We start from the raw sequence: 15018 nt of genomic DNA, 5'->3' as shown, positions 1-15018 counted from the left end.
TAACACTTGTCATTGTATCTCTTGGTGAGATGGTATAAGTAATGATAATATGCTGTAAGAAGTCTTACAGTATAGCGGAAATCTGCTATTTGAGGGGAAAAAAAACCCGTATTTGGAGTAAATTTGAAGAAACAATTTTCGAAAATGAGAGCTAACAAATGAAAATTTTAAGAGTTGTTGTTTCTAATGACACTTGCCATGGACAAGGTATCTGACGGTCATCGATTTCAAGTCAAGGGAGCGTCTCTTGTTTTTAGCAGCGCCAACAAGGATCAAGAGTACGTCTTAGCTACTCACGTATCACATCCGCTTGCACAACCCCTTTTTACACGGGGGCAGATCTCACAAATAGAACAACAACCATGTCCGAGCCGGGACTCGATCCCAGGATGCCTGGATCAAAGGGGAGACTCGCGACCCTTATGCCAGGACGTCGACACATTTTACGAATTCTTTACTGAATGTGTACATGGTATCCTATAACTCTATATTGATATGACTCTATAATTTTTATCACATCATTTGCTTTGTTTTTCAGAAATAAAGATAAATCAATTGAACATTTTTTACTTACTGTACAGTTTAAAAATAGGTCCCATATCTGGGACAATGATAAACAGAACGGAAAATACATTTGTTAAAATCTGGATACTTTCCTTTTAAAAGTAGGAATCGGATTTCCATGTCTAAAATTTGAAAGCTGTCAAATTTCATTTTTATTTTGTTTCTCTTTCAAAAATTATTGAATTTTGTTCTCGTCATTTCATCTAAAACGGATAACTGATAAACCAAAGTTAAGAAATGTCTGTCAAATGTCCAAAACTATCAATAATTTTACATTGCTTCTACAGATGAAAAACTGACAGTCAAAACAATAAGAATTGATTTTTAAAAAAACTTTTGAGAATTTCAACATGTGAATGAAAATTTGACACTCCTGAGAATTTATGTCCCTTTTTATATTAAGCCTAACATCATGTTACAATCCAAACTATTTATAAAACATCAAATAAGAAGGAGTTTCTTTTCCTTCTCGTTAAATTCCGAAACAATATTTTGATACTTTTCGATTTCTTCTTTCTTTTTGACCTCTTTTTTTTAAACAGATTTTGATGAATCATAATTTCTAAAAACCTATCAATTGCAATTTTACATTCACGATGACACCTTTGTAAGAGTTTTATTCTATTATTCTATATATAATTATTAAGGAATTATGATTCTCTTGGTAAAACTGAATCTCCGATTTAAACTACTGCTTACTTTCAAAAATTGACTGTATTTATATGTTTCAAAAAGTAATTTCTGTTCCTTTATGTAAGTTTTGTATTCTTATTGAGTTACTGTTTGAATAAAAAAAAGAAATATTTATATTTACTGAATCAAGTAATTTTATAAATTTATTACACAGGCGTTAAACAATTCGACAATTAAAATTATTCATATATTATTTTTTAATTTTGCACTTTTTTCTATGAAGCACTATAACGATGGCTGCTCTGATTCTGTTCTCACTTAGTATATCATATTTAGCCAAATTCACGAGACTCGCACTCACTATACTTAATAGGAAGTTAAGTATCTTCCGCTGGGTAAAACGAAGTATCGGAGATTAAAACCTGATTTAACTTCAATATATGGAGGTGGATTGATTTTTTAGAGCCTTTTTTGGAAAAATGTCCCACATTTGTGTTTCGTTCAAAATTCAGGAATACCTCCAATTTAACCAGTTGGCCCACATGCAATGAGTAGTTCATAACTATGAAATATAGATCTATTACTTTTTGATAGCCATTGATGCAAGTGTTATTATTAAATGGCCCATGCAGCTGAAAAAGGATAAAAATGGTGGAAGGTTGGCATTTTCGTTTTTACATAATTTCATAACAGTTAGAGAGAGAGAGAGAAAAAACTAAATTATAAGGATTATCATCTTTTTACAACAATCAACTTTATCTTTAAAAATTTTCGATGGTAATAATTACTTAATCATACTTAAATCATGTCATAATCTTCTTTGTCATGACTTGCTTCTGTGTTGAGAATCTCTTCTCTCAGTTTTGTTTTTCCGAAACCTTTTTCACCCTCATAATTGCATCACTTATGAAGTTAGTAAATAAGATAGGGTATGTAACACTTATGAACTTAAAGACAGTGATCAAAAGTGATTTTTCCTTATAAATCAGGATTAAAAAAAATCAGCTTTCACTTTCCGAATATTGGATGGAATATTTTTGGAACTCTGTTTGTTGAAAGAAAATTCAGGGGTTAAAATTTACTATCTTCTTTCACCACTTTAAACTCTACAATATTGCCCGAATCTACTTGGTTACTGATGTAAAGCAGGTCACTACTTTTGTAAAGTAGATTAGCCAAAAATTCGATTAAGTGTCAAAAATGCATGGTTTCATTTACTAACCTTTTTCTAATTGTGATGTATTTATTTCCAAATTAAATTCTAAGAAAGCTAGAATAATTCGAATAAAACATCTAAATAATCTCACACAGAAGAAGATGTTTCGTTTCATAAATAATCAGGACAGAATCGTGAAACCGTTTTCCATCTCCCATCCTTTCGAAAACTTCCATCCTTCGTTTATTCAAGAAACGTGAGCATTGTTTATTTCAATACTCACAATAACAGATTCACATGTAAAATTGTTCCCGTCGAACTCATTAGACTAAAAACACGAGTGTTACTCAACATTTTAAAAATGACCATTGTTCTATTCAATGATATTTGTTATGAAAAATGGCATATAATTTCAAAGAGACAAACATGCAATATTGAGTTCTAGTTTTTTGCGATAAATGCTATTAAGTTTTTAAGTTTATAGTTAACAATCTTATTTTAATTCAACTAGGCATTCTACCTTATTGCGCAAAAATTCAATTTGTTTTTAATAATATAAATTTATCATAAATTAATGAAAAGAGGGTATGCAAAAAAAATAAAGGTTTTTAGAGGTTAGTCATAGAAAATTTCATATTAATTTTGGATTATTAATATTTGAATTAGACTTCTTTCAATTCTTATTTGTTTTAATTAATGGTTTATAATTTTTAAAAGAATCTACATACTTAAGATTTAATAATTTTCAATTTTTTAACTATTATGTTAATATGGAAATTCTACTTTAATTTTAAATTATAGAGTGAATTTAAGTTGTAATTTATTTTTTTCAACAAAAGATTCGATTTGATGAAATTTACTGGAGCATAAACCATTTTTGTGTATTCTGCTTATAAATATGTAAAGTAATAATAGTAATAATAATTTAACTCTTAATTAACATCACTGAAGAAGCAGACAATAACATTCAATGCATAGGCAGTGATTGGATATAAATTCTAAATTATTTGAGTTTTTTTTATCCATATCAAAATTGAAAAAGCCATTCAAATGCGTTATTAAATAAGTAAAAAAAATGTGGAAAACAGTAGAAAAGTAATTTTTAAAAATATTAACTTTTTTCTTAATTTTTTACATCATATTTTATAATTTTTCAACATTTCTATCCATTTAGAATACTTTTTACTTATTTTATTTAATTTATGTATAATTAAATTAATTATGAATTTAAACAGCTAAGTTTAATAATTTATCCACAAAATCTCCGCTTACATCATAAAACTTCAAGCTATAGTTAATAATAAAAAAGTTATTGAAATGGATATGCAAAGAGTGTACATAAATACTAAGTGCAAAAATTGAGTAATTTTCAATTTCATATTATAAAGTGTGATACAATATTATAATGTGAAAAATTTACCCGCAAACAATTAGTTACATACAATGAAACAATAAAATATAAATAAATAAAAACCAAAATAAATATAAGTATAAATGATAGATATAATAATAAAATACATTCTTTATATATGATAGATAGATATGAATGTTTATATATTTTTATATGCGATTGTTTATATATTAATTGAAAAAAGGATGCCCTTTTATAGCAATACAATTGTCCATCAAAATCTTTTGCCACAATTTTTTTTTCTTTGTTCTGCTGGAAAAATTTTAAAAATTTGTGGTGTTTGTAGAATTTTTTGTATAATGCGATTGCAACTTTAAATCATTAGAATAAATTTTAACTGAAAAATGGAGCCACTGGTTTGCAATAAAATATATAATGTCAAGAATTATAAATTTATCATAATTATAAACATAATCCGTCAGATTTTTCTGCTTTAAATCTTGATCTACATAGTTCAAATGTGAAAAATGACTGATAGCTGTAGAATTTTATCAAGAAATATTTTAAATTTGGCTTTAAATTCGTAGAATAAATATCAATAGAAAAATGAAACTTCTTAAAATCATCTATTAAACTCTTTTGCTTTAAATTTGTTTCTCATTGTTCTGCTGAAGAGATATTTAAAATTTGAGGACACCAATAGAATTTCATGTATCAAGTGACTGCAATTTTAAATCCTCAGAATATATTTTTACAGAGAAATTAAATTTCTTAAAAGCAATAAAACCATCTACTAGACTTTAAAATTTGAGGATACTTGTACAATTTAGATACCAAGCGATTTCAACTTTTTACTTCATTAAAATTCGAGGTAATTAGTTTCTTACTTATTTCTTTATACAGATATTACTTTACATTTGTGATTTTAAATGTTATAACAGACCAGACTCAACTCATAAAGGACACACATTAACTTCAAAATTCTTTTTGCAAGAATACCAAGACGGCCTCAAACGAAGTGAAGATGATTTCACAGATCAGTGCTAAGAGACTCTATTAATCCCACTCTTCTGTCATCATCTGAGGAAGAAAAACAACAAGCCATTGTCATTTGTCTTTATTCTTAAAAAAATTCTCCCATATAGTATGTCTGTTACCTTGAGATATTGTCATATCTCGGGGCTCTCCCGCTAAAAAAGGGATAAATCAATTTCTCGTAAAATTCCGCTCATTCCAATATTCCTCCCTTTCAAAATATGACAAAATTATAAGACAATTTCCTGTCTTTACATTTAAATTTCCGAAGTAAGAAGACTTGGGAAGGGTATAAATGCAATGCTGCAGAAAGATGAAACACGCATTCGGTGTTCAGTTCCGTTTTAGGGATTTCTTTCGTATCTTGAGTTGGTAAAACACTGCAAAAATCTAAATCATCATGCAGGTCCAGGTAAGATTTTAAGATATATATTTCATTCTATAGGAGTTTTTTCATAGAAAAATCAAAATTTTAACTTTTAAACTTTTTGAATAATATTTAAATTTTTTTAATAATACTATTAAAATATTATATAAAATTGATATTATTATAAATAATATTATAAAAAGTATGTTATTAGGCAAATTTTTGGAAGAGAAATTGACGCCTTACATTTTTTGTTTATTCAAAATTTTGTTTTGAGTGAACCAAAACTATACATTTTCTGGAAAACTCTTAAAATTTAAAACAATTTTTTTTTACAAATGAAAAATGTTTAAGTATTATCGGCAATGGAATAAAAGTTTAAATTATTTGGAGATCGATGATTTCTACATTATAGAATTAAGAATGCAGTAGACATTAGCTTAAGAATAAATTAAAGATGGAATTTATTTCAAAATTATTAAGATTAACAAATATAAGAGAGCTAAATTAAAAGTATTTATTACTGCAATAAAGTTTTCATGTCAAAACTTCAAATGTTAGAAAACTTTTTCTTCCTAAATCTGTTTAAAAGTTTGACTCATAAAAATGAATTATTAAAAATTCCCCTCGCATTCGACCAAAATCAGAAATCTATATGTCAGTTTTAAAATTTTAAAAGTAAATTTTAAAATTTAAAATGTTGATAAATATATAGCTTTATTGCTGAGTAAAATATTTAAGAATTTTGAAAAAAATTCCTGATTAATAAGAATTTTTGTATATTTTATATTTAAAACGTTTTATAAATATATTTTTATTTTAAATATTATGTTGAAATTAAAATATAATTTTTAATGACTGCATTAATAGTTATATGTTTTGAACGAAAAATCAATAGTCCATTGAAATTAACTACACAGGAGCTTTGAAGTAAAATTTATTTAAATAATTAACAGCAAAATTCAGGTAATTTTTTTTTCCTATCTAATTAGGCCGAATTGGTTATGTTGTAGGTCAAATAATTTCATTATTCCTATAGTTGTTTTGTAGTTCTCTTATTTCTTTATTCTTTACCCTTTATACTTTTAAGGGGTTTTTTTCCCATCACACTTTTTGAAAAAAAAATCAAATAGAAGAAAAAAATCTTATTCTAAAAAGAAGAAATCGTGAGTTGTTAATTTCAGCATTTAGAAATTGATTGTTGAATTTTTTTATTAAAAATGTTAAATTCAACAATATTAATTATTTGTATATTCAGTAACAATATAAATAATATTAAATTATTTTTGATTGGAAAATCCCTTTGACTTCCCAGGATTCTTTATGAAGCCTTAGTTATAAATGGAAATGAATTATTTTGATAACTTAAATAACAGTTTTCCCAACAATGCAAGATAACTTTTTCTCCTGTTTAAAGACCTGAGAAAAATCTGGTAGTTAATTAATATCACATGTATGCTACTAAAGATTAAATTACTAGTTTTGAGTCAATAGATTTTTGGAAATAATGTATATTCATAGACCATTATTAATAATATTTTGCTTCAAAAAAATTTTAATCGTTTTTTTTGTATAGATATTTTATTTATGTCATTATAAATAAAATCTCAAAAGTCTCCACATTCTTCTATGATCTTCCCATATGTTGAGGAGCAGATAAAAGCCGCATTTTAGCTATTTGGACATAAACCAGTGATCAGAGAGTGTAAATTAAAAAAAAATTAATAAAAGGTTCTCTATCGCTTTTCGTAGATTTATATGATACCCAAGAAGAATGATGCAATTAAAAGGTCTGCCCCATTAATCAATAGATGGCAGCACCAAATTATTGATGAATCTGAATTGCATCGTTTAAATAAGTAACTGTTCCCATCTACGGAATTCAGCTTGTTTTTTCCGCATGCGACAGAGGACTCATTCTTTCCATAATGGGGATATGGTGAAAGTGTTAGAAGGGAATGTTTATTTTTTTTATCAAGTAATATAAAGAAACATTACGCAATTAAAACTATATATAACGATCATAATTTTAACCTAACCTAATATTTAGCATTAAAAACAATAACTAACACGCCCAATAATAAACTTCAGGAAAATACTTTTCCAAAGGTGGTGTCCACTGGTTTCTTAAGCTAACAATAAGCCCTTTTTTAACATATTAATACAAGAAAATTATTTATTAAATTTTTTAAGTATAATTTTATTTAAAACAACATCAGTATTATTTACATCATGCATTTTCTGGTTGTTGAAATTCTTCCATTGCCATAGGTTATTTACTAAATATTGTTTTTTTAAATAAAAATAATCTTTTATTTGATAGCTGAAAATAATAACCTAGTAAATATATTGGGAACAAGAATTCGATTTTTTAAAAAATCTGTGTGTGATAAGGGCGAAATTTTCATTCTTCCATTTCTTTCTAAATTGCTTTTCCTCAACTGCTTGGAGAATCATAGCAGTTCTAGTTCTCTGATAAGAGGTTATTTATAATTCAAGAATTGAAATTAAGAAAATTCTTTTTTGTAACTTCCCTAATATATTTGTGAGAATAGCATCATTGAAAATCGTATCTTAAAACATTCCCTCATTACAATATACATTTGGACATCAAATTTAATAATATATTAAAGGCTTTTCAATATAAAACGATCCTCTGACTTATAATAGTTAAATGGAATGGAATATGGCATAATATTTAGGAGAATGTTTACCCAATAACCAAAAATTAGTCAATAAAGAGTTGAATTATTAAAATTTATTCTGAGGAAGGAGTTAAAATTTTTATTCTATTCACTTTAAGAAACAAAACTGAATTCAGTGTATTCCTCTTTTTGTTTGAAGACAGATTAAAATTTTCTATTACTATAATAATAAGATAAATCATAATAATAAATTACACTTACATATACCGCAACGAAGCTACAAATAGCTTACATAAACATGATAAAATGAAAAACAAAGAAGTGCTATATTATGCATTACGTTTTCAAAAGTATGTATATCAGATTAGTTAAAATTGAGACAAAAGACAAATATTCAAATATTTAATGTATTTCAATTCTGGATTTTGAATAAAGCTTAGTTATATGGTAAAAAAGAGAAAAAAATTAAATACTAGGAGCAAAATTCAGAAAAAAAAATACTTGTTTTATTTCTAATTCTGTATGTTTTTTTTATTCTTATAATTTGAAATGATAGTATAAATGATGAGATGTGGATTTCAGTTAATAATGTAATTATCTTAAACCACAAATGCACAAAAGAGTTTAATCTATTTAGATACAATTTTTTTTATCTTATATCTGTCATTCTACAATTTACGATTGATTAAAAAATACTTCGAAAACCCCTTCCAAAGAATAAACATTATTTTTTATGCCATTCTAATCTATTACTTTTTTTAAATAATGTAAAGGCATAATGGCATATAAAATTCACTGAATATGTATTTTTACAAAAAACAAATACAGAAACTAACAGGATATTGTTTTTCTGTTTTAAAGCATTTCTACTCAATCTTTTCCTTTTGAAAGATTTAAAAATATCTATTTTAATTCCTAGTTCAATTAGGTCCTTTTTGCTTTTTATCTCAAGATCCAACCAAAGTGTACGTATTCGTTAAAAAAAAATGGTGATATTGATATGATTGTCCAAGAACCCTTAATTCCTATTTAGAAAATCTTTTATAATATCAATAACAAAATTTATATTTCTTTCTGTTTATAGATCATTACTATTCTTCTTGTTGCTGTTGTTTGCTGCAGTGCAAATAACTTCGGATTTTATGGTGTAAGTTATGCTCCAAATTCTGTAGCTCCCTATAACGCGTATGCCCCAGCATACAATCCTGCTGCCACAGTGAAAGTCACTTACGTCATTCCATCAGATGTCGGTAACTACGTGGTCGTAAGCGATGTAGCTGGTGCTGCTCCCGCAGCTACCTACGCAGTGGCTGACCCTAGCATTGAAATTAAAGACGCAGTAGCCCGCTACATTGCTCCCGCAGCTACCTACGCAGTGGCTGACCCTAGCATTCCAGTTAAAGACGGAGTAGCCCGCTACATTGCTCCTTTAAGATCCACTGTTGCATCTTCCGCAAACATCGCATACATAGTCAAGAAATAAACAAACAAATAACATTATCCTTTCTGGTAAGCAATGTTATTCATATGTTGGAGGTTTAATATTCTGGAAAAAAATTATTTAAATGCAAAATATTAAAAATAAATTATATTGATATAAAATTTAAAAAAAATGATGTTAACCTGTATGGTAAATTGTTTTAATCATGTATGTGAAAACTCATGTTCTGACAATAGACATACTAAATACTCTGTATTAGAAATGAATGAATATCATTAGAAATAAATAAAATGATGCTATTTTTTGCACTAAGAAATGGTATTTATGTACATGAGAAGTAACGTTCCAGCAATAAAGATATATGTTCTAACAATAAAAATATATACGCACTATTTTTAGAAACAAATTGATATTAACTAGCCAATTTCCTTAGGATCAGAGACATCGTATTATTGCAGTAATAGTTAAAAAATAGAACATAATTGTCAAAGGATTTTGGAGACAAAAACTATTGTGCTGAGAAATTATAAAATTTAGAATACAGTACAATATCGTTCATGAATCAGAATTTGATTATTGTTCTTTTATACAAAATTTAACTGTATTTGAGCTGAATGTGATTTATAGAAATATTACATTGCATATTTCATTATAAAAAATAAAAAATTTTAGGGATCAAAATATTTTAATTTTTAATGCAATCCTTAAAACCAATTAATATAATAAATATTGAATGATTCAAAAAGAATTCTCAAAATGGTTATTTAATCATAAGAACAGTAAGATCCATTTAACGAGTTAAAATTGCAGTATGAAATAGCAACAGTTTTAATTTTTAGAAATCATGTAGATATTTCAAATGGATATAGCTAAAATATTAAAAAATATAATTTATAACTGAGTCAAAAAAGATTATAAAAAAAAAATTCTGATTGAAAGCTATTTCAAAAAGTAAGGAAACAAATATTAATCTTCCAATGGTTAACTGTGAAATCTATATATTTGAATTATGAAAAATATCTCTTTTCCTACAAAGCCGCCTCACAACACGTTTGCAAGAAAGCAGACCATTTAGATATATCCTTTTTCAAATATCGATTATTTTATATTCAATATAAGTAGCAAGTTTGGTAAGAGATTTAGTGATAAAAAGTTGGCTTACTGACTAATGCTTCATTGTAAAAGCATATATGGTATCTTTATGGAACGTATCTCTCAAACGTATATGTCAAAGGTGACATGAGAGATAGATTTTTTTAAAGATTTTACAAAGTAAAAAATTGCGAATGATTGCATAAATCGAAATTAATCTGCATGAGACTGGCACTCATGACAAATGGGTATTTTGTTTTATATAACAAAAAAAGTGCAGAAATCTCGTGTTATTTTGATGGAAATCATTTAGTCTTTTTTTTATCTAAACATGAAATCATATCTTAACTCTTTCTAGGGCCGTGGGAAGTATGCTTCCCACCAAATTTATCAATCTTTGTATGAAATTATGTAGACTGGCATAAGTTCTGACAAATTTTTTTAGAAAGACAAAAATTTAGATGCTTCAGTTCTTTATCTTACACAAAATGATGTGTCTTGATTTGTTACTTAATTATTAATTAACCAAATTAATTAATTAATAAAATTAAATTTATCTAATAAGCTAATTTAGAATAACCTTTTTTTATTCTAATTTCAAGCCTAAAAATATTTTAACATAAAATGACTAGAAAAAAATGGCCCTTTAAAGGCTTAACTTAAAACATTAAATAATCAGTAGAGTTATTTAATGTTTTAAGTTATTATTTCGATATAATTTTTGCATAGATTTTCAATAAATGTTTCTTCTATACAATATAATTTTAATGAGATAGAAATAAAAAAATTACTACCATTAAAATTTGATTTTTTAAATTTAATTATCAATTATTTTAAGCTTTAATAAAAAGTAATATAATTGAACAGTAATAAAAAAATAAATTAAATTACTAAATTAATGGCAATTCAATATTAAAAACAAAAAAGGCACCATTATTCTTTATTATTTTTAAGTATTTAGTCATTCATACATTTATCATACGCCACACTTAAATTGAATGCTATTATAATTACTATTATATGCGTTTTTTATTCGTTCTTAATTTGATGAATTATTAATTATTTTTATTTTCTTCTACTATAACCATCCTTAATATAATTATAATATTATTAGTCCAGCTATATGAATTTTATTTTATTTTATGTTAAATATCACTCATGTAATTATTCAATTTTAAACATTACTTTTTATTTTCAGATCTGCTCCGAAGAAACTGATTCTCCTTACTGTTCGAATACCTGCCTCAAGATCCGGTTTTAAGCATAAAAAATGTTTGGGAATAATTCATCAATTTTATGGGCTATTTATAAAATTTCATTTTGTTATAATGTATAGTTCTATGAATAAAGTGGTTGAAACGAATTTTGTTGTTATTATTATAAAAATTAATTTGTCTTCAGAAAAAGTGTTTAATGAAAAAGTGTATTTAATATTTTAGGAATTTTCCAATGCACCCGGATAGACAAACTTTAACCGTAGACAAGTTTCTGTCAAAATTTAAATTCAAATACACAGTTTTCATTTAAAAACGCAGTACTAAAATTTGTTCCTCTAACTTGCTGCATTTTCGGTTCATTATGGTCACAAATGAAGAAATACAAATTGAACGAGAGTTAACTCATTTACAATTTTAATAGATCTAGTCTATCTGATACTTTATCCAAGATTTGCATGATACAAGTCTGAAATTCTAATAATAAAACTATTTGAAAGATTTCATCTATATTTGTAATTGGATTTTCAAGCAACCATCTTTACATAGACAGGTCAAATGTATTCTTGAAAACAAATTAAAGAAATTGGCAATAAATAATTATTTAATTTTAAAGAGTACATGCCAAATTTCTTACAACTGTCTTGTTTCGTTTTCGATTCGTCGCATTCTCAGAAAGGAATTATGTCTACCAGACTAGTAAATAGACAAATTTAATTTAAAAAAGGAATTTTTGTTGCTCTATTGGAGGTTTAAAATGAGATTCATTTATATTAATTTATTCCAAAGGTGAATTTGTAAATGCTTGCAATGAAGATGAAATTACTGCTTAACGTCTTATAAAAGATGGAATTACTGTTTAACAGTAAATTTTTTTAATTTTGAATAATATTTGAGGTTTGATTGAGTCTCGTTAACCTCTGTAGGGGCTACTATCTTTTCCAAAAATTAATATTACTTTTCCATACTTATAATTTGCATACAGAAAATTTTATTTCAATCTAGTAATTGGAGTAGATAAAATTCTGTTTTAGTAACTTAAAGGCTATTTAAGTAACTGAACTAAGTTTAATTTTCGTACTACGTTAATTTTCTTTTTTAATTTTCGTAATCTCATATTATTTCATATCATTTGCACTATTATGGTTTAAGAACGGTTTTATTGACTAAATATTCTTAAAACTGTTTCAATAGTATATACTCTAAAGTCATATAATATCATATACCTTTAATATTGTATATAAGAAAATAATATAACATAATAATCAATAAGTAAGTGAAAAAATCAAGCTTTATTTTTATAAAGGATATTTATTACTTGATTCTTTAGTAATAATTTTTGGAGATATGTGAAGAACGAATAATTGAAACATATAAAGCAAAAGTTACATTGTTGCTCAACTAAATGTGAAGACTGCTGAAAAAAAAGCATTATCTCAATTTTGTTCTCATTTGCAAAGCTGATTAATGAATCGAGCGAATATCAATAACAAATTCATGAAGCTCGTTTTAAAAAAAAATAATGGAAATTTAAATTTTTAAAGTTTTTTTTTGGTAAAAAACAAATTACATTTATATCGAGACATAATTTTATTTTATTTTTAGAAGTTATGATATGATTTGTTGCAAATTCATTTTAAATTCTGTGATACAATCAACGAAATTTTGGCAGGAATCAATTTTGTCTTAAGCAGTTAGTTGTAATTCTTGTCTATGTTCGATTCCGCAACAACGATCACACCTGAATTTATATCCACGGGCCAGTTACGAATTGGCGCTGTACATACTTAACATTCAAAACTGTATCTGAACCAACATCAGTCTTCTTAAAAAGCTGCTTTCTTTGAAAATTATCCAAAAAAATTAAGAATAGAGCTAACAGGTTTTAAAATGGTAGTAAACCTCTCACTGTGCCAAGATTAAAACTTATTAATGGATTGTATATATTTTATTATATTCAACACTATGTCCTTGAATGTGTTAGTGTTTGTAAAATACTGTCTACTCCACATATGTATTACGTTAAATTTAAAAGAGAGGTTTTAAAAATTTCGTAAATACATTAAAGCGCCATGATTAAAAAAGCATAAATGAATGAATTAAATTAAGAGTGTGCCTACACCTGTGCCAGCCCATAGAAAGTTTTCTTCTTTACAGACATATTTTTAAAAGAATCAAGATAATGACTGAAATTTTTTTAAAAATTCATAATATGCCATGAATAAATTGATTAATAAATGAATTAAATTTAATTACATACAGGACTTTATCCGTACTTGCGTCAGTGCCTGTACGAATCTATCTTCTCTGCGTATGTATTTAATTAAAATTAAGAGTACGCTTGACAAGTTTTAAAAGCTGTGAGCCCTCGCTGTGGCCCGCTTATAACAATTATCAAATTCATTTTGAAAAAAATGTGACAAAAAATAAAATATTTATTGACAGTTTATACTATAAATTTATCATATTACTTTTGATAATTAAAGGGAAATGAACTAAAATCTTTTAAACACAATGCATAAAATCAGGTAAATGAAAAAAGTATATAAAACTAAATAAAAAAATAAAAAACATAAAAATCTAAAATTTTTTACGGAAGTTATTTTAATCATAAAAGGTAAATTTGAAAGTGTTACCTCTTTTTTTCTTTTCTAAAATAAGTTTAATAAATTATTCCATTAGGATACATTTTTAAAAAATATTTCACCATATTTAAATTTTTTTAATATGCAACTTACATATTTGTTTTTGACTAATTGTCTCCATGCATTTTTCAAATGATTAATTACAGCATTATTTCTTAACCATGTTATTTCATAAAGAACAGAATTTAGAGGAAGTATTCTATGAAAAATATGAATTCATATATAACTCATTTGAATACTTTAAAATTTCAAAATTATTTCGTTTTTAAGAAATTTTAAAATTAAAAGTACTTTAATGGAAATAGAAATATCTGTTATAACGTAAACTAAAAAAACAAGTGTGAGAAAGACACACACAAAACAATTTTTTCATTTTTAAAAGCTTTAATTATATAATTCTAAAATAATTACAATTTAGTTTTACTATATTAGCATTCCATTTAGAAGCAACATGATGTCTATTTTAAGACATACCTCGAAACTTTGAAAGGTGACGAAACAACAAGGGCGACATTAGAGATGTAATTTCTCTCTGCAAACCTCTACATATTTTGATTATAAAACAGCATCATATTTCGACAACATCAAGCTCTCATACACACATTGTTATAAATGGAATCGATTTTCAAACCTCAAACTTGTCAGGTTGAAAGTTAAATAAAAAAACAAATATATCCCAAACCAGAAAAATATTATTTAATATGTATAAGACATTGTACATTATTAATAGATGTTAATAATGTATATCAAAATCAATAAGAATGATCTTTCTGAAATAATTTTATTTTTTTGGGCCATAATAAAGTTATTATTTCTCTTCCCAGTGTGGACCTTTTATGGTAACAGCATGAACGGCATGAGGACTCAGATTTTCA

At 26.0% G+C, this 15018-nt stretch overlaps 1 protein-coding gene across 1 annotated transcript; it reads left to right on the top strand.

Moving 5' to 3' along the window:
• The first annotated feature begins 5047 nt into the window (after positions 1 to 5047).
• Positions 5048 to 11647, top strand: LOC129976458 (uncharacterized). Its single transcript, XM_056090051.1, has 3 exons — positions 5048 to 5151; positions 8836 to 9260; positions 11483 to 11647. The coding sequence occupies exons 1-2, from the start codon at positions 5140 to 5142 to the stop codon at positions 9232 to 9234; spliced, it is 411 nt and encodes a 136-aa protein (XP_055946026.1). The 5' UTR covers positions 5048 to 5139; the 3' UTR covers positions 9235 to 9260; positions 11483 to 11647.
• Positions 11648 to 15018: the final 3371 nt, after the last annotated feature.

This window comes from Argiope bruennichi, chromosome 1 (genome assembly GCF_947563725.1).
Source record: "Argiope bruennichi chromosome 1, qqArgBrue1.1, whole genome shotgun sequence".
NCBI lineage: Eukaryota > Metazoa > Arthropoda > Arachnida > Araneae > Araneidae > Argiope > Argiope bruennichi.
Note: the sequence above shows the minus strand (reverse complement) of the source record. Positions and strands in the feature narration are given on the sequence as shown.